General features: G+C 43.5%; 5 protein-coding genes across 11 annotated transcripts in view; 3 read left to right on the top strand and 2 right to left on the bottom strand.

The window, feature by feature from the left end:
- zbtb5 (zinc finger and BTB domain containing 5) overlaps nucleotides 1-4,299 on the bottom strand; it is a 10,288-nt gene extending 5,989 nt beyond the window's left edge. The window contains exon 1 of the mRNA XM_031871975.1: nucleotides 351-4,299. Within this exon, the coding sequence (XP_031727835.1) occupies nucleotides 351-376 (26 nt within the window). The 5' untranslated portion in view covers nucleotides 377-4,299. The remainder of the gene's footprint in view (nucleotides 1-350) is intronic.
- Nucleotides 891-6,653, top strand: polr1e (RNA polymerase I subunit E). Of its 2 annotated transcripts, none has more exons than XM_031871978.1 (11): nucleotides 891-979; nucleotides 1,350-1,453; nucleotides 1,584-1,660; nucleotides 1,755-1,896; nucleotides 1,988-2,132; nucleotides 2,305-2,415; nucleotides 2,546-2,642; nucleotides 2,720-2,850; nucleotides 2,956-3,037; nucleotides 3,590-3,721; nucleotides 4,190-6,653. In XM_031871978.1, exons 1-11 carry the CDS (start codon nucleotides 916-918, stop codon nucleotides 4,353-4,355), a joined length of 1,251 nt encoding a protein of 416 aa, XP_031727838.1. In that variant the 5' UTR covers nucleotides 891-915; the 3' UTR covers nucleotides 4,356-6,653. The 2 variants fall into 2 exon arrangements, with proteins under 2 accessions (XP_031727838.1, XP_031727837.1); XM_031871977.1 differs by having other exon boundaries at nucleotides 1,311-1,453.
- Nucleotides 4,398-11,184, bottom strand: fbxo10 (F-box protein 10). Of its 2 annotated transcripts, none has more exons than XM_031871973.1 (11): nucleotides 10,935-11,184; nucleotides 9,879-10,492; nucleotides 8,912-9,739; nucleotides 8,554-8,703; nucleotides 8,181-8,317; nucleotides 7,910-7,980; nucleotides 7,662-7,814; nucleotides 7,206-7,550; nucleotides 6,811-7,121; nucleotides 6,510-6,697; nucleotides 4,398-5,511 (listed from the first exon to the last, which is right to left on the bottom strand). In XM_031871973.1, the coding sequence occupies exons 2-11, from the start codon at nucleotides 10,461-10,463 to the stop codon at nucleotides 5,331-5,333; spliced, it is 2,949 nt and encodes a 982-aa protein (XP_031727833.1). In that variant the 5' UTR covers nucleotides 10,464-10,492; nucleotides 10,935-11,184; the 3' UTR covers nucleotides 4,398-5,330. The 2 variants fall into 2 exon arrangements, with proteins under 2 accessions (XP_031727833.1, XP_031727832.1); XM_031871972.1 differs by having other exon boundaries at nucleotides 11,033-11,184.
- Nucleotides 11,185-19,811: 8,627 nt separating this feature from the next.
- cxcl8a (chemokine (C-X-C motif) ligand 8a) lies at nucleotides 19,812-22,024 on the top strand. The gene is made up of 4 exons (XM_031871986.1): nucleotides 19,812-20,029; nucleotides 20,143-20,275; nucleotides 20,398-20,484; nucleotides 20,607-22,024. Exons 1-4 carry the CDS (start codon nucleotides 19,963-19,965, stop codon nucleotides 20,617-20,619), a joined length of 300 nt encoding a protein of 99 aa, XP_031727846.1. The 5' UTR covers nucleotides 19,812-19,962; the 3' UTR covers nucleotides 20,620-22,024.
- Nucleotides 22,025-23,176: 1,152 nt separating this feature from the next.
- camk2d2 (calcium/calmodulin-dependent protein kinase (CaM kinase) II delta 2) overlaps nucleotides 23,177-24,641 on the top strand; it is a 37,105-nt gene continuing 35,640 nt past the window's right edge. For 3 of the 5 annotated variants that reach the window (XM_031871885.1, XM_031871883.1, XM_031871884.1), the window contains exon 1: nucleotides 23,179-23,680. In XM_031871885.1, coding sequence (XP_031727745.1) covers nucleotides 23,619-23,680 — 62 coding nt within the window. In that variant the 5' untranslated portion in view covers nucleotides 23,179-23,618. Of the gene's footprint in view, nucleotides 23,681-24,641 lie in introns of all 5 variants that reach the window. The other 2 variants (XM_031871882.1, XM_031871881.1) reach the window with 2 other exon arrangements.

Raw genomic sequence — 24,641 nt, 5'->3', positions numbered from 1 at the left:
CCCCCCCCCCCCCCCCCCCCCCCCAATCAAGTGCAGCAATAGCTGGTTAGCATTTCTGTTGGTGTATCCCACGTCCCCATGCGGTCCCACTACCTGACACTTTACTCGCGATGAATGGTTTAGCTGTGGGGGCGAAAGCTGCCCGGTGATGTGCGCTCACGGTGACCGCTCGTCTCGAGCAGCTGGACCCATGAGCTGGACCCGTCTGCCGGTGTCACCCAGGCACAGTCAGACAAAACAACAGTTAATAAGACAGATGGTGACTGCCAATCAATGTCCGGGTCAGACATGCATGTTTTTATTTGTAATAATGTGTCACACTCAGACGGGGTTTTCCCAACCAGACTCACAGGGTGGCGCTGTGCATCACTTCCATGCCCGTGACCTCACCGAGTTGAAGGGCTGCAGTTCTGCGTGCCTCCACACGGTGCCGCTGGTAAAAGCATGTGTATTCAAAGGTGATAGAGAGTGTCAAGATAATACCCTTTAACCCTATGATTTAACCCTGTGGTAAACCTTCTGCTAATGTATTTTTCTAACTTTATTTTGTAATTGTTCGTTGTCAACTAAGTTTTGGACAAATAAACATTTTCAATATTTCAATGGATACAGTTTACATAGACCCCCACAAAGTACAGTTCATGATTATGGTAAAGCAGATACACGATTGGGGGCATTTATATTGCCTCTCAACGGCTCAACTATGGAAAGCCGAAATTCCCATTAAACGCCTCTATTTTCACACGATATATGTTAAAAAACGCTGCTTTTTGCGGCATCGTTAACCAAAAAAGCGCCGTTTTTTACACCGCTCTACAGTGCGTAACGGCGGCCGTGAGCTGACAGAAATACATCTTAGCGAAAACGGAAGTACAATGGAGTGAAGCCTCTTGCGTCCAACTCGCAACAACAACTATGGCTGCCTCCTGCTCGTTGGTGTGTTGCGAAGAGGAGAGTGATTCCGACAAAGCTGTTATTGGTGACTGTCTCACACTTGTTTGTCGAGTATTTGTTTTTAGAAGAATGAAGTAATTAGAACGGTTGCAGTAAATGTTGGGTGGTGCTTAATTTTGTCTATGTATTAAACACCCGTTTGTAATGCACACGTGGGTGCTAGCAACAGGGCTAATTGTTTAGTGTTGTGCTTACTGGAGTGGAGTTTGTGTTAAGTTACATTGCTCGGTAGTGAGAACCCAGTGAGAAAAAATTGTTCATAAAGTTGTTTTATCTTGTTAGTCGCAACTTGCATCCATTAAACACTGTTAACGTGTAAACCATTCGATATGTGTCCATGGTGCTGTGAAACCCAGATATCGACACGGTCCTCGTTATGTTTCGCCTTCTCACAGTCCGCTTTTCCAACGGCAACGTCAAAAATGCCGACAAACTGGATTTCACGATGTACAAGAACGCAGACGAGAGTAACCCCAGGAAAAAGAGCAGGCGGATAATGGTGAGAAATACGAGTGGCAGCGTTCATGTATTTGCACTGTTTACACACACACACACACACACACACTAAAGGGTGTGTGCATCGTTACGTTTCATGAACCTTGCTGCTCGCGTGTCTCCTCCGTGTCTAGGCTGTGGAATCAGGCAGAATGTCCTACGTTGGAAATAACTTCGGATCCGGGTCTTTGAAATGCAACAACCTTTGCAAGTAGGTCGACGCATTGTTCTTTATTTGTTGCGATCGTGGGTCAAATTCCACCGTGAAGAGAAGTAGTACGTGTGCTGTTTGGTCGTCTGTGCAGATATTATGTGGGAGTGCTAAACAGGGAGACCATGCAAATGGAGGTGCACGAGGCTCAGCTGTTCAACATACAGCCTGTCCTACCAGGAGAGGCTATGGAGGAACCGAAAGCCCAGGACACGACCCAGACCTACAGAGACAAGGTGCTGGGATGTGTCCAGCTCTTCTTACAGTTGGAATAAAAGAAGAATGAACTCTAACGTCTCAATCTTGTGCATTTGTTTTCCTCTCAAGGTGGATTCTTTGATTGAGGCATTCGGCACCAACAAACAGAAGAGAGCTCTGAGCTCCCGCAGGCTGAATCAGGTGGGCGGTGATACCCTGCATCAAGCGGTGACCAAGGCTGCCAACACCGTGATCAACCAGAAGGGTCTGGAAGGTAAGCTCTGTGGAAGTTAGTGGTCTATAAATCTACTACCAGTCACCTGAGGGCCCACCTCAAAGAAAGGTTGGGATAAATAAGGAGAGAAAATGGTCATGTTTAACTTAAATACCTAGCTCCACAAAGTCTTCTTCTGTTAATCTATTTTTTTTTTTTTCTCGTCCCTCAGCTCTCCAACAGGAAGTTGCTGAAACAGAGGCCCAGGGAGACCTGTCTCTCCACCTGCCCCCCTGCAATGCAACCGCTGACAGACCTGAGAACGTCTACTTATTTGACGACCGTATCCTTAATTTTCCTCGTGTGTGTGTGTGTGTCAACGAGGGCGCGCATGAACTGCAGATGGGCTGAAAAGATAACGTAGTGTGAGCGAAAGCTTGTTTATTTTTTTTTTCCTTAATTGATACCCGCAGTCCTGAGTCCAGTGGAGTTTGGGGCTTTGGAGCAGGCTGGCTCCAAGATGGCGGCACTCACCTCTGAGGACATGCAGAAGATGCGAGACGACGGAGGGTAGGGCGACGAAGGGCTCACGCTTGCTGAGACATTTAATTTGTTTCCTTGCGTTCTGATGTTGTCTGCACTTTCAGGTCCTTGTGTGTGGCGAAGCACCTGGAGAACCTGCCGACCGTGGGTGAAGCCAGAGACAGAGGGTCACGCCTCGCCTTTTACCTGTCGATGCTCCTCAAGCTGGCGCGACAGAAGAACGTCTACTACAAGTGTGAGTTGTGTTTTTATTTTTGCCTTCATCACGCGCGTGTCAAAAGTGTTCCCAGACATGTCTCTGGACTGGCAGGCTAACTGTGATTTATGTTTCCACCAACAGTTGGGCAGGAGGAAGGCTGCCCTCGCATCGTTCAGACCAAACTGCTCAAAACGTTCACCGTGGAGACTTTCAACAACGGCAGGTAGGACGGAACTTTGTCACTTTAATCATCTAGATATTGTCTGAGATTTTAGAATATCGTTATGTCTGTTTCTGGTTTTAACGGCTGCATCACGGTGAAGTGATACCATTTAACTGAACTTACCAGACTGCTCAAACCCGCCCCTCCCGCATTGTTTTCCTTTACCCACTTAATCTTTATATCCACACCACTGATTATTATTTATCAAAAATCTTGTGTAAATATTTAATATATAACTCTACAATATCGTCTCAATGTTGATATTAAAGTATTTGGTAAAAACTATTTGCTTTTCCTCACATGACCCAGCCCTGCCCAATAGACCCCCATGTTAAAATGCCCAAATGTACAGCGGACAAAGCATGTTTACAGCCTGGTATAAGTGTGACGCCACAGAGACCACGTCCATATTTTGTCTGTATTCTACACCCAGATGCATTTATCAGAACAGAGCATGTAGGTCTTACAAATAGAATTGTTGTTACACTGATTTCTTTGAGAAAAACATTTCCTCTGAATTTCCCTTTTTTCTCTCCTTACCTTCTTCTTCAGGGTCCATAACATAGTGTCGTCATCGATGCGTGCCAAATTAGCGGCGTACTCCCTGGCCCTGCTGCTGCACATGACTCACATGACCGGCGACCTCACGTTACTGCACCGCGACCTGGGAATCACGGAGGCCAGGTATGAATAGAAGGCATTTGTCTATGGAAACTGTAATATATGTCCTGTTTAAAAAACATACAGCGCATTTAGAATGCGTGTCTCAAAGGGGGGGGGTTTTCTGCAGTTTGTGACTCACAGCCTCTTTCCTGTTTACGTAAATGGGAATGTTGGTGGTATAATTATTTTTATTAGACAAATAAACAGTTTAGGATTAAGGGCAAGAACCGGAATATTTAGTGCATGTAAACATAGTGTGTTGCATTAAATGAATTAAGAACACTTAGTATTACTAACTCATCTACATATATTGATGTAAATAACCTTTTTTTTTGTTTTCCGCGTATGGCTAACCATCACATATGGAGCTGTGAATTGTATAATTCTTGTTGTATACCAATGATCATCACGGCACATAAAACACCGTTAATGCGAGGTCCATTGAAGAACTCTGCATTCAGTAACGGGTGGCTTTGTGTCTCCCTACAGGATGACTGAAGTAGCAAAGTCGATGGGACTGACTCTAAGTAAACCGCCCCGGGGGAAGGCCGACAAGGCTGAGCCGCGAGACACAAACCGCCAGGCCTCTCTGGTTCTGCCTCTGGTCAAATACGATCCGTTCATTGAGAGGCGGAAACGTAAGAAGATGCACTGAGGGTCACGATAAGAACCGAGTAGGGAAGGAGGACTGTACCAATTGGAAATGCCACAAACAAGAAGTGTTTATTAATGCGTTTTGTAGACAAATAAAGTGGTGAACTTTGAGTTGTACATGATATCGCTACTTATTGCTTACTGTGCAAGATACAAAAAAGCGGACACATTAGGGATGACGGAGAACATCCGGCGTCGACGGTAAAAACAGAGGCACATTTGACAAAAGCACATATTGCACACCTAATATCCATTTCCCTCTATAACTGGCTATCACCAGATGAGTGTGTGTGGTTGCACAAAACGCAGACTCACCAGGGTATGGATCTGTGCAAGCAGAAGTGTGGCCTTTTTTTTTTTTTTTTTTTTCCCCCCACACTATGAACACTCCCTCCCTCAGCTACAATCATTGAATAAAATAAACAAAAATCCAACAAGGCACAGCTTTGTTTTGTAGCGTGGTTGGAGCTGACATCTCTGAAGCCCGAGACTCCTCGGATTTAAAAAAATGTGCTCTTCCCAACCAGCGAGTCTCGGAAGCAAACGTGACGGAACCAACGAAGTCTACAGCAGGTCTGCACATGAATATGTGAACGTAAAAACCACACGATTAAGTTAAAGCTTCAGTATGGAAAAGATGTAGGGTGACGACGATGCTTTGAACTCCAGCTCCACTTCATTAGCCAACATTTTGTTGAGTGCACTGACCATTTGATCATAAAGTTACGAAAGTCTGGTTTCAGATTTACAAAAGGTTGTGGCACCCTAAAGTACTGGAAGGGGGAAGGCCCCTTTAGTGGTTAGACTGGGAGCAGTTAATAGACCTCTAACAAGAGGGCATCATTTTGGAAGGTCTTCTCCGAGGAGGAAGGTCAGAGCGCTCCAAATGTTCAGTGTATATACACACACACCAGTTCAGAAGTGAGAAGACGCTGACCTCTGTCAGTCCGAGTGGTTTCTGAGTGCTTGCCAGCGTTCACAGGATGGAGCAGAACATGCTGCCACTGTGGCAACTACTCTCCACAGTGGCACTGATCCGGGTCGTCATGGACATTCCCAGTCTGGAGGGACACTGGGACGAGGACAGGCCAGACGGGGAGCTGGCCAACGGACGAGCTGGAGGGTTTTCCAGAACCCAGAGAGGAGCAGATGTACTGCTACATGGAGCAAAGAGGTAAAGTAAGAGGTAAATACCAGGCAGAACATTCATACAATAATCAGGAGCAGTGCAGATGTTAATCCTGCAAAAAATGAGGTTACTTGGGTTACTTTTGGGTAGCAGAAACACTGAGATATCACCTTTTTAAAATGATATGGTGAGACTGGACAAAAAGGAACATTGTGGAGCATTTAGGGGGATCAATTGACAGCAATGGAATATGATATAAGTGTGTTTTCTTCAGTGTATAATACCTGGAAATTAGAATCTTTAGTTTTTCTCTAGCTTAGAATGAGCTACATACGAGTGGTCATCACAGAGTCGGCCGCCATGTTTCTACAGTAGCCCGCAGCGGACAAACCCAACACTGGCTCCAGAAGGCACCATTCACACATGGCACACTGGAGCTGTTTTAGTTGGTTTCAATCTGCCACCTCACCACTAGATGTCACCAAATCCTACACACTACACCTTTAATATTGTTCTGAATTAACCATTCAGACAAAGGCTGTGTAAAATTTTTTTTATTTTTTGTCTTTCCAAAATTATATCACATTGCTTGATTTTAAGTCTAACCCTAAATGTTTTTTGAAGGAGGATCCCCAAACCTAATATCTTTTATTCACTTTAGAAATTCATGATTTAATGATTGCTGATACTGACCAAAACACACGCAAACCTGGGACTAAGGGGACTACTGGTGCTTCCTGTGTCTGTCCGTCATTGTTTTTGGCTGAAAACTGCTGTCTTCTGCAGCTCAGAAAATGACCCTATGAGAGCGGCGAGTGAATCAAAGCTGCACTGCTGCACTGAGACTTGTTATAAAGCTGAGGAGAGCTGCAGATTCAGGTGACGATTGTCATCACTGTGATCCACTAAGATAAAATGTTCTCCAGTCTGTGTGGACAGGAGAAGAAAAGGGGAGATGAGAGAAGACCGTAAAGCCACGGAGGGTCTGAATCTCTGGCTTTTTTTTTTTGTCAGTTGCCTAGTTACCTGTTATTATGCCTTAGAACACTGTTGTTGCGCAACACACAGCTCTCATTGCCAGGATCCATATGTAGCAGCGGCTTCTTGTTTCCCGGGTGGCCCTGGAATAAGAGATTGTCATGGACGACACCTTTCACCGGCCCGAGCACAGCAACGCCACAGCCCTGTGCTGGCTGGACACGGTTGCGCAATACCTTAAGAAAATAATTGAGAAACCTATAAGAATGTACATACTGTAGGTGAAGTGTGTTTTGTCATTATGGAGCTGTGTACAGTGCTAACTGTTTAAGCCTCAGGTTGATCTCACCTTGATGTCAGCGCTGCCAGACACCTGGATCCCGTATCCACGGTTCCCAACGACGTCATTCTCCACAATCTGCCCGTTACCGCAGAAACTGACACCGTGGCCACTGTTTTTATAGACGCCGTTGCCACGGAGCTCCGCTCGGCAGTCTTTCTCCACCGTGACGCCACCGTGGCCGTTTTGGAGGATGCAGTTTGTCACCAGCCGGGTCAGTTGGCTGCTCTGCAGCACGGCGACGCCGGTGCCGCGGTTGCTGTTAACGAGATTGGCGAAAACATTCAGGGGCTCGCTGCTCTTCACATACAGACCCACCGCTATGGAGAGAGACGGAAAGATGGAGGGACCGTTAGAGACATGAAGTGAACAGCACTTCTATTGATCTACGGGTCGGTCAGTACCTCCATTGTAGCTCATGCAGTTGCTCTCCACCAGGGCCACGCTGATGGAGCGGCGGGCAGAGTGGCGCTCGTCCTCGCTGTCCAGATCGCTCTCCCATGCGAACAGTTCCCCCTCTTCATTCAGGTTCTCCTGCCCTTCTCTCCCTTCTCCCTCCACCCCTCTTCTTTCCCTGCTGCCTGCCTCTCCGCCCTCCTGTCCTGGCCAGTTCCCCTCCCTGGCCTCCATGTTCTCTGGGTCTTTCCTGCAGAACACCGCCAGCCCGTACATACAGTTGTGGGTGATGTAGTTCCCCAGGAGCTGCGGGAGGCTGGATGACATAACCCACACACCGCAGCCTTTGTTACCTGAGGAAACAAGACGGAGAAATGAAGTGCCGCGGTCGGTAGAGATCAAAGGTCAGCCGTTATGTCAAGGTAAATGTATGACGCTGCCGTCATCAGGCTGAAATTACACACAGTAGACGTGATTTCCCTCAATAAGTCCGCGGCCTCTCTCCCCCACCACGACACCGTCAGAGTAGCCGTAAGAGATGTGGTTGTTCCTCAGCACGGGGTCACCACCTCTGCGAATGTCCACACCCCCCCACTGGTTCTCTTTGATCACATTCTCTGCAATTAAAATGTATTTATACGCAAGTAAAAGAATGGTGCTTTTCCTTTCTGTAAGTGGTGCAAAATGAAGACTTTAGTGGAAATGTTATCACCTGTTATCATCCCTCTGCCATTCTCGTTTATAGCGATGCCCGCCGCCTGGCCCTGGAAGATGTGATTCCCACTAAGGGAGAGGGAGGGGGGGAGAGAAAACGAGACATTATGTAGCGGTCTATTTATGTCAGCTACTGCACCCATAGAAACACAACACTTTCACTGTCAAATGCAATTACATTTGAAGGGAGGGGTAGTATGAACACAATAGCATCCAAGCGATGGGAAAAGCAGGGGCTTCACATCCCTGTATTTAGATTCCACACCTACCTGACCACAGGATTCCCGCTGAAGAGAATATACACGCCCGCCTCTTTGTTGTTATAGATCAGGTTGCTCCGAATTGAACCTTTTCCGTTGCCAAGGACAACAACCCCCGATCGCAGGCCGCTGTGTATTTTGTTGCACTGTGGAATGAAAGGCAGAATGATTATGAAAACTAAGAGCAGTTCCGAAATGACCTCAAAAGAATCCTTAAATCTGTAGAACCAAGTTTGTTGCGGTGGTAGTTTGACGAAATAATCGTATCCATGAGAGGCTGTCTAACGCTCTGGGGAGAAGCTAATGAGTGGACCTTATTTTGTCAAATGTGGGTATTGTTCCCTTCTCACTCGGCCGCCACAGGAAGTGGAGCAGCAATTACCACAATGATGGGGTTGGCCCCTTTTCGGATGTCCAGTCCCGCCTCCCCATTCGAGTGGATGTTGTTTTCGGCGATGAGGCCCTGAGAGGAGAGGCGCAGGAACACGCCCGACGCCCGGCACTCGCACACCTCGTTTCTCAGCATCACCACCTGAAGGAGGTGAGAGAGGAGAGCAAGTATCACTCATGACTGGAAACCCCCGCTTAATTAATAATGATCCGAGCTGCTTCCTTAACTGGATACATGACTCAAAAGGTGTGCATCTTGTAAAAGTCATTGATCAAGTGAGACTTAAACGTGTTCAGATACAATCAAGAGACACTCCGTAGGTCTGAAGAACGTTCTTACTGTTACTTACTGTGGAGTTCTGGATGCAGCGGACGGCATAGTTCAGCCCACGGAAAACATTGCCCTCCAGCCGAGCCTGCCCGTAATTAGACAAATGCACGCCGCCCTTCCCCTCCCGGAAGAGGCAGCGTCTGAGGATACAGCCGAGGGTGGAGGCCGCCAACATCTGAGCCTCCGGGTCCCTGTCGAGTTCCTGCTGAAGGGTGAGGGGCACGGGGGTCACAGACGGCGGATCCGGGGAGGAGGCCAGTGGCAGGGAGCCATCTGGTCGGAGCTTGAGCAAATGGGAAAGGCCATGGTGGTCACAGGGGATTTTATAATCCAATATAAGTGGGTTTTTGCTGTGGTTGGGTCCTCCTGCATCCCGGTTCTCCTCCTCTCCCTCGCTGCGGTCGCCATCACTCCAACCATCTTCGATCACTGTGCCCTGACACACTGCATCCACCCCAGTCCTCCTCTGCCAGTCTTCGTTGCTCACATGCTCCTTTTTTACATTAGCACTGGGAGTTTGATGCCCGCTAGCGGAGCCAGTCAGAGGGCCTCTGGGAGGGCTATTGATCCCAGACGCGCCGCATGAAGGGAGCGTCCTGGCCAGAGCAGCCAAGTGTTTACAAGCCCAGTTCCTTTCCGACACCGGGAGACCCTCGATGGTCACAGAGGCCGTGTCACTTCCCGAGAAGTCACAGCTGTCCAACAGACTGAGGACGACGCCCAGCAAGTGGGCAGAGCTGCCCTGTGAGAAGGAGCAGAAGCGAGCCTGGCAGGTTCCCGGGCCACGGATTTGCAACTGAGCCCCCTCAAAGTTGCAGTTATCCAGTTGGACGTGACCCCATGACGTCTAGAGCGGAGCAGGGAGAGAAAGGTGACTGGAGTGAGACAGATTCAGCAAGAAAGAAACGTGTGAGGTGAGCAGACTCGGTTATTCTGAACACATTCTGTATAATAAAAAAAAACACCATGACAAGATGCTACTTCACCTTGTAGACCACGGTGGAGAACCAGGGTGGCATGAAGACCAGATTACACAGCCGGGCAGTAGGGCACTGCTGCTCCATACACACCAGGAGGGCCACCTCGCCCAGCCGACCCAGCCCAACCAGCTCCACGGGCACCTTCAGTGCCACTTCAGCCTGCTCCTCATACACCCCTGGGTGGAGAACCACACGGTCATATGGCCCCACCACCCCAAGGGCCCCGCGTAGGGTCTCAAACTCACATCCGGGCCCCACGTGCCAAACCCTGCGGTCCTTTCGACGACGGAAAAAGAGGAGGCACGCGGAGGACTGGAGCTCCGGTCCATTTTGAGTCCAGGTGCGGGTGCACAGGGCATGCTGCTTCAGGGCTTCTCTCCAAGACAGGGGCTCCTGGTGGGGCTGACTGGGCCAGTTGGGGTGTCTGCACTCGGGGAAGCCTAAGCAGAGTTGTCTCCAGCGGGTGTTGTCCAGTGAGAGGATGAGCTCCCGCCAGGCACGGCACACCTGGCAGCAGCGGCCCAGGTCAGGGAGCGGAAGGTAAGCCAAGATAACCCTCCACAGCTCCACGGGGAGGCTGCCTACCTCCATGGCAGCAGAGACACTGCGACGGGAGGGGCCTGGAAACACTCACACGCACGTGCAGTTAAGGCAACAGAAACCGCGAGCGCCACCCGTTACACAATAACAATAAACAATTGAGCTTGTTAATGGTCACACAGATGCTACCGATCCAATTATACAGTGGCCAGCTACTATTGTATCTCGCTAAACTGTGTTACATTAGCAGGAATAAACAACACGTAGCGAACCAGACGTGATGGAAATGACGCCGTGAATTCTGTAACGTTAACGTTGTTTTTAATTTAACGTCTCGTGACTAAGTCTTCCACGTAGGCCTGCGACATTAGCCTACGTTTAAAGTTTGCTACGATAAATGACGGTTAGCTAGCTAGGTAAGTTAATATTTACCTAGTTATTGCCAAACCGCGCGGAACTGATGTTCGCCACAACATCAACTAACACAGCAAAACATCGCTTCCGTCAAAACACTTATTTTACCTTTTACCAGATGGCCATAGTTAGACGAGTCAACACATGTCTGTTGAATATTCAATGCAGCTATTTTTCCAGCGTTGACGTTGCACGTATGTCCTCACCGCTTCCAGAGTTCATAACAATCCGCGATGCGTGCAGATGTGCCATCGATAGGGAGCTCAGACGATATCTTCCAGTTTACGGCAAGAGACCGTGAAACAAACAAGAGGGCTGGCTCCATCTTCCGCTTCCCAAAGGTGGGCGTTAACCTTATGGAAGGAGGCTGTTGTTAACATCGTCATTCAACCCCATGTGAGACAGACGTGTGTACTTCAAGCTGATGCTGCGGAGGATAGATGACGCTTTAGTCCTTGTCTCTCACATCTCTAAATGTCCGCATGCTTTTTATGTCTTATGATTAGTTAAATCCTCAACTCAGCTCACTAGTTGGAAAGAATAAACCATAAGATGCGTCTGCCCTGTCACTCACACACAGGCCTACTTTACTGTAATATTAAAAGTGCTGTCATTACACTATAACACCAAGAGTCCCAATTATGTGCTGTTTTTCCCCCATTCAGAGTTTTTGCTTTCCTTCAAGTTGTAAGCAAATAGATTCGAATATGAAATACAATTTTTAAATAACAAGCAAAGAAAAGAAGGGAATTTTGTCACAATTTTCCCATTAACACACTAAATATATATTCATCAATTTGTTTTTCTGATTCTTAAATAATCACCATCATCAAAACCCAAGATGGACTTTAGGAAACATCTGCTGCAGTTGATTTGGAGTGTGATTCCTCTGCCTTCTCTTGCAGGAGGGCTTTGGCAAGGCTCCGGAGGATTCAGTAATCCAGCTGGAAGTCACTTTCACAACCCAGTGGTGTCCAATAACTGGACCCAGCTTCAAAGTAGGTTTTTATTTTTTACTTACAGCTGTAGCCCAAATGTGTGACTTTGCTGAACCTCTTCTGACTAGATTTTGAAGGTCTTAAGGAGTCATTTTTTTATTTTTTTTTATTTCAACTTCTACCTAGCACAATATGACCATAATATTCATCAGGCAGTGGTTTTACAGCTACTGTGTAATGGTAAACAGAGCAAGATGCTGCGTTCCATTTGAACAGAGAAGTGAGGTGAACCCGAGTGTGACGTCGTTCCCAACTACAAATTCTGATTTCTGAGGTAATGATGCAAGAAAATAAAGTAGACCTGGATTAAGAGCTGTCTGACGTTGTGACATTTCAAAGGCTGATTTGACTCCTGGCTTTCAAAACCATGTTTTCAATTAAATTTCAAATTGTTTACATTGCGTCAAATCATAACAATAGTATGTAAGTATTACAGACGCCCAACTTTCCCCCCCATGAACAATCGCTGGGGCAAGAAAAAATCCGGTAGAAACCTAGCAGTTTTATATTTTGTTAATTAAACACAAACTAGAAGTTCAAGGAACTCTTAATATCCTCCTTTATCCAACTCCCGTTCTATGGATTGATTTACTCTTTCCAGTGTTGCCTGGGTATGTTCCCTTTTTGTCCCCAGAGGAAACGTCAGAGAAACACGGACTGTGTTTCTAAAGGTCGATGTTGATGAGGCTCAGGTTGCATAAATGATGCACATTTACAAACCTCCATGTAGTAAGTAACTGAACACGTTAATGTGTTTTACCAGGATTCAACCTCAGAGCAGAGCACTGACGGTATGACTTTATGATTCAATCTATTTCCGTCAATGATATCAAACAGATATAAATAATAGAAATGGTCGAATTCAGTTGTTTCTTTTGAATAAGATAAGATAGAATTACATTTTTATTTCAGAGTTTGATCAAAGACAGAAGAAAAACCAATAAAATAAAGATGTAAACACGTATGAACAATAGAATAACAATTACGAAGTGTAAAAGAATACGGACAGCAGTGCAGAATAGAATAGCAATAAGAGTAAGGTAAATAAATGCACTTAACAAAAGCCACCAAAAAAAAGGTATTATTTGAGTTCCATGGTGTGCAATGTATGTCCAGGAGGTGGCGATGTCCTCCCACTGACTATTCAATCCGACTGCAGTTGCACTGTAAAGCAGCATTGGTTGGGAAGAGACAAAATCAGAGATTAAAAGGTTATTGTAGAGTCCAATCTAAAAATGTTTCATCAAACAACACATAATGTGTTTACATGCAAAGTGTCATCATTATAGTTGATGCGACTTGGTTTAAAACAAAAGAGCCAAGCTGAATTTTTGGATGCGTAGTATATTACATTCAAAGATGGAACAATGTGACGCCAGCGAACGTTTTAGAATACTTTTATAAAAGGTCTGTATTATTTTATGTATTTCTTTGTCTATTGCTAGAATGTTCTATACAAGGCCACAATAAATCAACTGTTCTGGTAAAATCCTGGATTCAAACTATGACTTGAGAGAGCTTTTAACAGATTTCTGGTTGTAAGTCATGTCCCAATATATTCACAATCATTGTCTTAAAGCCAAATGCTTTTTTGAAGACATAGGCGTACAGAACTTTTATTATTAAATATATCTACTGTAGGCCTATATAATCTCTAGTGTAGAAAACCTACAAAGCAGGCTGATAAGTGAAACAGCAAGGCTGGAGTTCTACTCTACACGTGAATTTAATTCTGTCTTGCAGTCTGCAAATACACCAATATACTATTAATATTGTCCATTTACTTTTGTGCATTTAAAAAACATTTAGTATATGATTGTTCATCCTGCTTTACATTTGAAATACAAGACATGCAATGTTCAACATGTTGCTCAGAATGTTGTGGCACCATGCCTTTACTTCTCGCCGGCAAACAGTAAATGGAAAAGTTGGCTAAATTAACTTTTTGAGTATCGCAGCTGCCGCACGACTCTTTACCAGGAAGAAAGAAATTTCTCTTTGTGCTCCACCAGCGTAACCCATGCTTCCACTGTGAACTTCAGTGGTGATAACAACTCTAAAAGGTCCGTCTCTCCATCCGAGCCAAACCTGGGAAGGTTTGTTCTCCGAGTATACATGTTCACATACATACATACATACTGAATATGTGCGGATGATCTTTTACTCACTATGTGATCACAATGACATCAATTCGTTTTTTTAAAATCACCCTTCATTATTGAGTTTGTTTCGTCTGAACATGTACTTTGGTCTCCATGAGTCATGTAGTAAAAATAAAACAAGACTAAGAACATGCCATGAGGTAAGCATCACATATAAATCTAATGCCAGTATATTTAAGTTAGGGGAAAAAGAAGGAAACTACTAAATATAATAATAGTGAGTGAAGTTAAAATAAAAAATGAACTCAAATAATAATGGTAAAGTTAAATAAATAACATTATAATGAATAAGGAACTCAAACAAAGTAAAAGGTTGATGAAAGATGATTACAAAATGCTATTAGAAAGAAAGGGACTTTAGAGTATGTCATAGTTCCCCTGACTCAGCCTAATAATAAAACACACTTCCCCAAGGGCCAAAGAAGAGAGGTATAAAGAAATGGAGGAAAATTACAAATTTCAATATCATCTTAACTTAGTATGAAATTGCTAAAAAATATTCATGACGCATTTTGAAATTCAACACCATGGCTCACGATACATTTTAATTATCATTTCAAACATGTTTTTATTTCCCAATTTAAGTTTTATGATTTAGACTGGGGCTTTTGAGGGACTTTAATATCTGGACAGAAACCAAGTAAAGCATACTGCTGATGGCTAAGTGCACATCACAAATCACAGTGGACATTGATGCTAGCAACAGAGAGAGTATTATTTCCAAGACATGACTATTCTTTATATGTTTAAAGGCCCAGTGTGTAAGATTTAGTAGCATCTAGTTGTGAGTTGCAGATTGCAACCAACTAAATACTCTGCTTTTCCACATGACTAAATAATTGTAAAAAAGAGAAAGAAATACATGTACTTGGTTCTCCATGACAAATACTCATTTCCTCATGTAAATAAAATGAGACTAAGAATATGCCACGATGTAAGCATTATACTGTGTATTAATCCAATACCAGTATTTTTAAGTGAGTGGACAAAAAAAAACGAAGAAAAAATAATAGTAGAGGGAAATAAATAACATTATAAAGAAAAATGTTATTTGAAAAAAGAAAAACAACTTTAGACTATGTCATCATAATGGTTCCCCTGACTCAGCTTAATAATGAAATACACTTCCCCAAAGGCCAAAGAAGAAAAGAAAAGAAAAGTCAAGAATTGGCCATTCAAATTTAATTTAATTACATTTTTTTCTCATTCATTTATCGTCTTTGGGTTCTAATTATATTCAGTACTCGCATGGTTAATCAGATCCCTCCATGACTGTCTTTGTGATTTCTATGTTTGACAGCAATTAAAGTTTCTTGCCAAGAAGATAGTAATTGACGTCTAGTGGGAAATTTACTTTCAGTATCATTTGAACTTGCCTCCCAGAATGATGTTGCCAAAATATATATATATTGTTATATTTAACAATTGCTGAATTGATCAAAAATATTTATGTTGCATTTAGACATTCAGCACATTTCAAACATGTTTTTATTTCCTAATTTAAGTTTTATGATTCAGTCTGGGGCTTGTGCTTCATTAATGTCTGGAAGGTAGCTGCCGACTCTTGTTTCACAACAACACTCGCTTCGCCAGTTTAAGACTGATGGTTAACTAGATTCCTGGAAAGTTAAGGAGAGTGATTATTTATGCACATGTGTCATATTTCCCTGATCCGTGACAAAGCATGTTAACGGTCCTCTTTCTTGTGACACTAAGTTAATAAAAGGAAATAAAATCCCTGATGTTAAATTATTGTTGTTGATATGAGGTCTGTTCTCATTCAGCAGTTCATGACCATATAACGGTCAGTAAAAATGTATTCAAAAATGTGTTAATCGCTTCACCCACAAAAGGTCCTTGTGCATACAGTCATAAATGAGCACTAAAAATATTAGGCTGATGAAACTAGTAGTATGAGAGATTAGTCGTGGACAGACAGTGATAGGGAAGTGCACGCAGGCACCTCGGTTGAATACATAATCTCCTGGCGAAGATAAAAAATCACTGAATGCATCCTGGCGCCTCCAACTCTGTCTGCATTTGGGTCCGATCTCTGTTGTCCTGCATTACCAACCGTGACAAAATTATTTTCTGGGTACAACCACATGTAGATAATGGGTATAGTCTTATCAAAGAACACGAATAAGATAGTTTGTGATTTATTACTTTCAGTGTGATTGAGGTTGAAAGGCACAATCACCTGTCATGCCATGCCACCAAACTTGCATGATGTTTAATGTCAGAGATGCACATGTAGAATGTAAACTCCTGCAGGGTCACCCACCCACAGATAAATACCCCAACTCAAAGTTGTGTGTGAGGGGGATAAAAAGCAGTCAGTCTTCAACCCTACCATGCTGTTTGTAAATCACAAAAAGTCCCTGACAATTCCTGGAATCCCCAGAAGCTGGCTGCCTCAGAGTTGTCTTTGAGATTATCACTTCCCCATGTTCAACATTAACCTTAGTCCAATTCCTGAAACTAATTATTTGCTATTGTGCGCATGTTGCAATGGAGCGAGCTTTCACCAAAGTAATGCTTGAGCACACCTAAGAGCTTAGCTCTCAGACACTAACAGGAAAAAAACAAGTTCATGATTCATTCCTGATTTTCCCAGCTCCTGTGCTTTTGTATTCAGTATCCGTCTTGGTGTCTGCTGTCTTGTGTGCCTGTGTTTAGTTAGTAAACCATATTATGATAAGGCGGCGATAGTGAATGTTATCAGGCAGAATGCCATTCAAGATGGAGTGTGCAGTATTATACTCTTATATCTGCTATGTTACAGAATGCTATGCAATGCCTTACCATTGCTGAAGAAGGTAATCTGTGCCAAAGACTTGACTTAACAAGACTTAAGACCCTCTTTTCATGCCAGCACAAAGCCCAATTAAAGCAACAATTTTAGTTGTTGCTTTTATTTGGTATTTTCCTGGCTCTAAACCCACTTGTGCCACAGTGTTGTTTAGTGGCGCAGCTGATATTTATTCTTATTGCTCTTTTGTTCTTTCAAATTTTAAATGCTAACACAAATAAAAAAGACATTCTGTGCATTCCAATATGCATACTACCCTACTTTTTAATATGCTAGAAAAAAAGATTTAGCATGTCCCAATAGTATGTCAAATGTAGTATGCCAAAAATATCAGGATGTTCTACTATATCTGGTCGCATCATGCTGTATGCAAGCCAGCATGCTTCTCTGGCTATCCTGACCCACAATCCTTGTGAAAGGAAAAAGTATGCAATTTGCAATGCAGTTTAAGTCCGAGAACCCTGAATATGTGTACCAAATAGATGTAGAGATGTTGCCCTGAACCCACTGGTGGGGCTAGAGGAAGATCAGGGATCCCCGTTGGGATTCATCCTCTGGAGATCCTGAATATCTTTTCATAATCCATTGTTTACCATTCATCCAATATTTACCAGCCGCTACAGCGACACTGGCATTTAGCAGGAACTACCACAGAAGCAGATTTATACGTAATAGTCATCTCTTAACTGCTCCCTCCTTAGATTTAATAGAACATGCTATTCCACTAAATGATATATCCTCGATCACGTTGCAGGGTTTGTTGTGTCGTATTGGCTGAGGTCTGAAGCATTTTAACCACACTTTTCCCCAAATGAAAGTTTAGCCGAGGCCAAGGGGAAGTTTTGTAATATCCAAACATCACGTGAGTTGAATTTCGCCATACTTCCTCTGTGATCCCTACAGAATTCTCTTCAAAATTATCGGTTCCAGTTATGAATGTCATAAATGCACCCTTCCTGAACACTTCTCTCTTCCCTTTTATTAAAAAGTAGAAATGATCAGATTCTTAGCACTCAGCCCACACTGATCACGGGGTAAATTTGATAGATATGTGTCCTAACTTATGTTGGTCAAGTGCTGCCTGTCACCTGTCTCCTCACATCCACTGATGATAAATCTGAAACTTTCCAGCTAAATTCCTCACATGCTCATCAAATGTGATTCACATCTGCTCTTTATTTCTGTGTGGTCTGAGGAGAGATGACCATAAGAGGTCATGCATAATTCCGCATGAGATCTGAGCTTTCCATCAGTGGTGGAAAGTTACTTAAGTCGTGTACGTAACAACAAATTAGAGGTACTTGTACTTTACTTATATTAAATAAAAGTATAATAACTTTTTTTTAGATTTCCATTTTATGCAGCTTCCTACTTCTACTCCACAACATCTCAAATACTGTACTTTTTACTCCTTTCTTCACATTTGTCTGACAGCTTTAGTTACTTCACAGATTAGAATTTTTAAAAACCTTTCCTGTCCACCATCTCCCAATTTAGTGAATTTGAAAGTTTCTGATAAACTCTAGTATTTCTATGGGTTGAGGAAATTCTCATACTTAAGCTCAATAAACAGTTTTAAAACCCCTTGGATCAGCTGGAAAATGCTTCACCACAAAGCTGGAAACAGCTGTTTTCCTGAGCTCGTGAAAAGCTGACGTGATTCTCACAGGACAGAGATGCTACAAACATGATCATCTTCTAGAATATGCTGCATTGCTGCAGATTAAACTAGCCAACAGTTTAGAAAGGTGTGAAAACTGGCACAACCGTAAACATCTACAGCAGTAAAATGCAACAGACACATTAATGCAGCAGTAATATTAATCCAAAAACATCATATATAATAGTAAAACAATGACACGGAACATTTTACTGCACAATAAATACTCTTGGTACAATCTGCTGATAAGACATGCATACTTTTACTGAAGTAAGGTTTTGAAAGCAGGACTTGTGTGCACTGGAGTGTTTTCAGTGTGATGTTAGTGCTTATACTTAAGTAAATGATCTGCATACTTTTATTTTACTTTCTGTTCAATAAAGAAATGGTTAAAATAAAAAATTGTTATACTCTGAAGAGACTCAATCAGCGCGTATTGTTTGAGTGATGCAACAATTGCAGCGTTAGTGTTTCAAACCGCAACATTAGCCCCCCTTTGTTCAGAAGCCAGTCACATCCTTCTGTTTATGCAGAGTGACTGGAGTGACGTCGGGCAGATGTGTCTCAGCCTGTTGAAATTACATCAGACCTCATTCTCATGAAAGTTGTTGGCACATTGCCTGAGGTCTCTTCAGGAATGTCACATGTTTCTTTATATTTCTTGTAGCTGTATTTTTCCACCTGGTGGATTTGTGCCTCTGTTTTGAAAAAGAGTTGAGAAGAAAACCTCTTTTTCTCTTTCTAAATCCCCAAAAAAATAAAATGCTTTATTAAGTTCTGGGAAGCATTTTGCATTACTGAACTTCAACAGCTGCAGCGCATTCAGCTCGGTGTTTGGAAATTCTTGTTATTGTGTTTAAGTGGCTGTCCAACTGCTGACATTTACACAAGTAGGTACGCACTTACACAAAGCTGTTGAATGGACTCTTGCTACAACAAAGTCCCCTTTTTGGAGGTAAAATTGTAGATGATTAAACCGCCAGGGATACATTCGTCAGCCGCTTATTAATGGGCACTATGTATTTTATGACACACTTATCTGTGAATCAGTTGTAGATATGATCAGCGGTGCATCACACTGTTAACAGTCAAGTCTAACTCACAAAGAATTTCTGTCAAGCACACTCATTACATCATTGTGGTTTTCCAAACTATAACTCGGCATTATTGACAAATGTCAACCCAAGTGCCCTCTTGATAAATCAGAGGTGTCTATCAGCAAAAATTCCTGTTCTGCAGCAGACAGCCCCAGTTTGCGCAACATGCCCGAGCAAGGGAAGTGAGTCATCCCCGGGAGACTGCTATAAAGGGAGACGCTCTCCTCTCCAGCGCTAGATTCAAACAGCCGAGGAGAGAAGGAACTGAGCAGGAGAAGAATTCAGTCGATTTTAAAAACCTCCTCTACTTTTTTTCTTAACATTCAAACTTCATCGGACGTCCTTCTCAAAAGATCTACTTAATCTTTAGTGTTGATCGTTGCAGTATTTGAAAAAAAGAAAGAAAAATGATGAGCACCAAAGTCATCGCCTTGTCCATCGGGCTGCTCCTGGCCTGCCTGGTCGTCAGTGAAGGTAAGATTCTTTCCTTATTCAGTAATTGGAACGTAACAGTATTGCCGTGCAACATTCTCGTACTTGTGCGTTGTGCACTTTGTGACCACGTGTGACTCCTTGTCTCCTCACAGGGATGAGTGTGAGAAGCCTGGGATTGGAGCTGCACTGCCGCTGCATCGGTACAGAGAGCAAACCCATCGGCCGCCACATCGAGAAGGTGGAGCTGATTCCTGCCAACTCCCATTGCGACGAGACTGAGATCATGTAAGACCTCATCTCGAAGGCCTTGGCCTCCCATCTAGATAGCGACGATGCTGACACTTTGAGATTTGTTTCCATTGACACTTGTTCTGACCGCATCTCTCTTTTTCCGCTTGGTGTTGCAGTGCCACTCTGAAAAGGACCGGCCAAGAGGTTTGCCTGAACCCTGAAGCTCCCTGGGTGCAAAAAGTGATCAAGAGAATCATGTCCAAGTGAGTGCAGGTCAATCACATACAGTGCAAAGGAACCAGTAGTCATGATTTAACTGCGTAATGTAACCGATCACTTTTGATGCACAAAGTAATCTTCTTCTCCTCTTCCTTTTTCTCTGCAGCAGAAGACGCTGAACAGACCGGCAGAGATGAGCTTCCCCGAGTCTGAGCAGTCACAAAGCAAAAATGGAAAGTACCGAAAAGTATTTGTTGTCATCGCACTCACCTCATTTTAACCGCGGTGGGCCACTGAATGTCCTGATCGACTGTTAAAAAGGGCAACTGAATTCGACCACGACGGTTATGTTTGTATCAAACACGTTATTTATTAACAAGCCATGTGCTTGTTTGTGACTCACTTGTAAGTTGTAGTCAATTCTGCTCTGCTGTCACTTGGCTGCAAGTGTAGCAGCCTGTAGTTTATAAAACTGCATAACTGTTGTCTTGTCCATAACGTAAGTGTTCAGCATATTTATTGATGTATTTATGGACCGTTAATGTATTTTGGATTCAGGTGTGTAGCTATGCTGACTCACCTGTTTAATTAAAAGATTTTACACAAAATTCAAGATGGAATTTGTTTGTTTGTTCTTTTTTTTTTTTTTTCGTTAGTCTTTCCTGCTGGGTCTCTTGCAAGGCTTCAGCCATTGGATGAGCTTTGACTTCAGTAACTGTAACACTTTCTGTGACGCAAGTTACTGTCATGCATTATTCATTATTGATTGTCATTCAAAGGTTCATGTTTTTCTTTAAGTACAGTGAAAAAATATAATGAAATCCAAGCAGAGGAACAACACAGCATTAATTAGATCTTTACTTAAAGCAATGCACATTTAGTCACTTATATCGCATAATAATGTATCATAACGGTTATTATTATGCATCAGTCAAATATAATGATTTACTACTATAATGTATACTACTATAATGAATTATAATGTAATTCACTGATGATCCTTGCAAAAACAGACATGACATAACAGTAATGAAATATTGTGATACTTGACCTGATGAGTAATTATAAAATGCTTGATAATGTTTTATGATTATCAATGTCAAACATTATGGCTATTTATGAGTGCTTAGAACTATTCTTATTCAGTGCAATAGGCAGATAAACAACAAATAACCAACTACGTGCACAGTTGTTACAACAACGTAGGCTTAACAAACTGAAGGAAACGTTTACTTTAAGACTTTTGCTGATTACTTTAAAAATGAAATGAAGTCATACTGTAAGACTCGTTAAAATATACTATGTTTAATACCATTAAAGTACTCAAAGCCACTTCTGTGGTAGTTTCTGCTAGAGGTGACTCCAGGACTGTACTATGATGACACACAGACTCACAAGGTGAAAACAATACCAGCGCCACGCTGTCGCAGCTGGTAATTATAATGTTCTACCAATACACACCCTTCTCTTTTTCACACGAGGAAGTGCTTGGAGTTTGTCCTGGAACTACTCCAAAACACTTCCTTATGGGACTGTAGTCACCACAGATCACCTCACTATCCTCCCACGGGGCCTAACCCTGGGTATATTCCTGCGCGGATTAATAAAGTTTATTGTATGAGTTTGTGCAGCCGACTTCAATCAGACATTCTTTGAGTTGTACTTTTTAAGTGCCCCAATAAATCCAGTCAGTAAGTCGGTAAACTTGGACTCTACCAGAAGTCACATGCACTCTGCTTTGCGTTAACCATCCAATCCCTGCAGATTTTATTGTCAACGGGATGATGCTGCAACAGCAAAGACAATGGTTTCTTTATACTTTGAAATGACAGCTTGATCATCCATGAAAAAGAACTAAAGCGTACTTCAACAATGTAATGTTGCACCGAGACAGATTTAAATAAGAATAGTAAATGCATTATGCATTATGGGTAAGTCTGCAGAGACACTGGATCCTTCAGTCGCCATAATGCAACTCCATAGTGTCTTTTATTAGACACTACAAAAGCCAAAGTTTCACTCGTTCACAGCTTTTCCAATAAATATTTTCTGTTTTCACCGTCTTTTATGGCGGTAAACTTAAGATGTTTGGGAGATGGCTATTGGCCTGTATGTCAATTTATGAAAATGTGACGATCATTTTTTATTATTATTTTTTGGTGGATATTTTATAGATTTGTATCTTAATCCAACTAACCTGCAGATTAATTGATAATGCAAATAATTGATGGTTTCAGCTCGTTTGTAATGCAAGCTTTTTTTCTCTTTTTTTTTTTTAAACCTTCGAGGCCAAGGTGGAATAACCGGGATGACATCATCAGGGTTGTTCATCCACAGTTGACAAAGGTCTCTCCGGAGCCACGGTTTACAACTGGAAGATTAAAGTTAAGGTAAAGCTTTGTGTATTCTCCCCATCCACGTGCCTTACACTGAGATTACTAAGAACCAACTTAACATAAGAAAATATTGTCAGACAACAAACCAACAACTCCAATTGAAAACATGTAATAATCTGATTATTAACAGTATTACATTAAAGGTAGTGGTACATATATAAAAACGCATGGGAAGCTTATGCCACTGTTATTAAGTTAGTATTGACATGATATAATACTATTATTATTATTATCATCATATATTATTATTTTTATCATATATTATTCTTTGTTTGTTATTGGCCTGTGTGAGGATGCAGGCAAAGGGGCGGGACTGAGCGCACAGCCGGTGGTAGGTGCGGTAGTGCGGCGTCTGATTGCGCGCAGAGCGACGACACTCACAGCGCTGGACGGACACACACGCTCTCACACACTCACACATACACACAAACGCGCCCCAGAGCTAACCGGAATGCACACAAAATGCTGCGTCTACGAGCTGTGAAAAGCTGCTGCATGTGAAGACGATAGAGACACCGCGAACGCCGGAAGCTCCCTCGTCCAGATTGAAGCACAAACGCGCGCACGGCGCAGCCGTATTTGCCGCAGAAATCCTCCCCACCAGAGCGCTCTCTCCCTCCCGCCGATGCGCTTCGGCTGTGCATGAATCCCTCCGTTTGGCTTGCAGGGTCCAGGAGAAAAACCCCGGGCGGCGTTGACGACCGAGTGCGGCGGACAGCCCTTCCGTTTGTGAGTGCACCTCATCCCGCGTCTCCGCGCACCCGTTTGGCACCTCCTTCAGGATGGCGTTAACGATCTGCACGAGATTTACCGACGAATATCAGCTGTTCGAGGAGCTGGGGAAGTAAGGAAGCATATATATTTATATATTTGTAATCATCTGGCATCATCTCTGTAGCAAATGTCAGCCTGTTATGTAATAGGCCGCTTGGCTTATAGGGGACGCGGATTCTGGGCTCTCTGTGTGTCTGTGCCGTTTTTGGAGCCTGTGTGTGAGTGCGTGTGCGCGCGGCTGATGGTTTACAAATAAAACCTGTGATGCAGGAGGGGGGGATAAATACGCTATCATGCATGTATGTGCAATGGCATCCTGTTTGTTGTAATCCCTCATTTGAAGCCCTGTTTACTAAACCGACCGAACCTGTCGTCATTTGCCTCCATCCCGATCCCGTGCGGCCACGGGTGTTGCATTTGGACCTCTGGGGGTGCCAGAAGCCCCCCATGTTGTAAACTGAACCGGGGTGAAATGCATTGGGGGAGTGTAAAACTGGTGAAATGTTGCAACAACACCACTCTCTCTCGAGCTCCATCTCCATCTCCCCAAATCATCCTCATCCTCAACCTCATCCTCCTCCCCGCGTGACGGAAATACACGCTTGGTAATGCGACAGCAGACCATGTCGTTGGCGATGACACATTCCCTGAGCCGAGCACCGATCTGCGGTCAATTATCAGACACAGACCAAGGGGATTCCTCACCCCCTGAGAGAGGGAGAGAGAGAGAGAGATAAGCGCGTACATGCGCGTGTGTTTGTGCGTGCGCGCGCTGCGTGGTCATGACCCGCAGTCTGCCCAGCACCCCCAGTGGTTTAGCGCACACAAGTCAGTCAGATATATCTGTAGCCAAAAGCACAGAGAGAACTAGAAATACCCTCCCAGTTTCCCAGCTGTTCTCCTTCTAACTGGAGGGGTTCATCTCCCTCATCTCTTGCACCATCTGTTCGTTAATAATGCAGGCTTATGACTTTTATAGTAGCCTACCTTTTAGCTCACCTGATCCCTTTACATCACCCCCCCCCCCCCCC

Source organism: Anarrhichthys ocellatus, unplaced genomic scaffold, assembly GCF_004355925.1.
Source record: "Anarrhichthys ocellatus isolate YVR2014 unplaced genomic scaffold, GSC_Weel_1.0 scaffold61, whole genome shotgun sequence".
NCBI classification, from domain to species: Eukaryota; Metazoa; Chordata; class Actinopteri; order Perciformes; family Anarhichadidae; genus Anarrhichthys; species Anarrhichthys ocellatus.
This window is presented reverse-complemented; position numbering and strand designations above follow the sequence as displayed.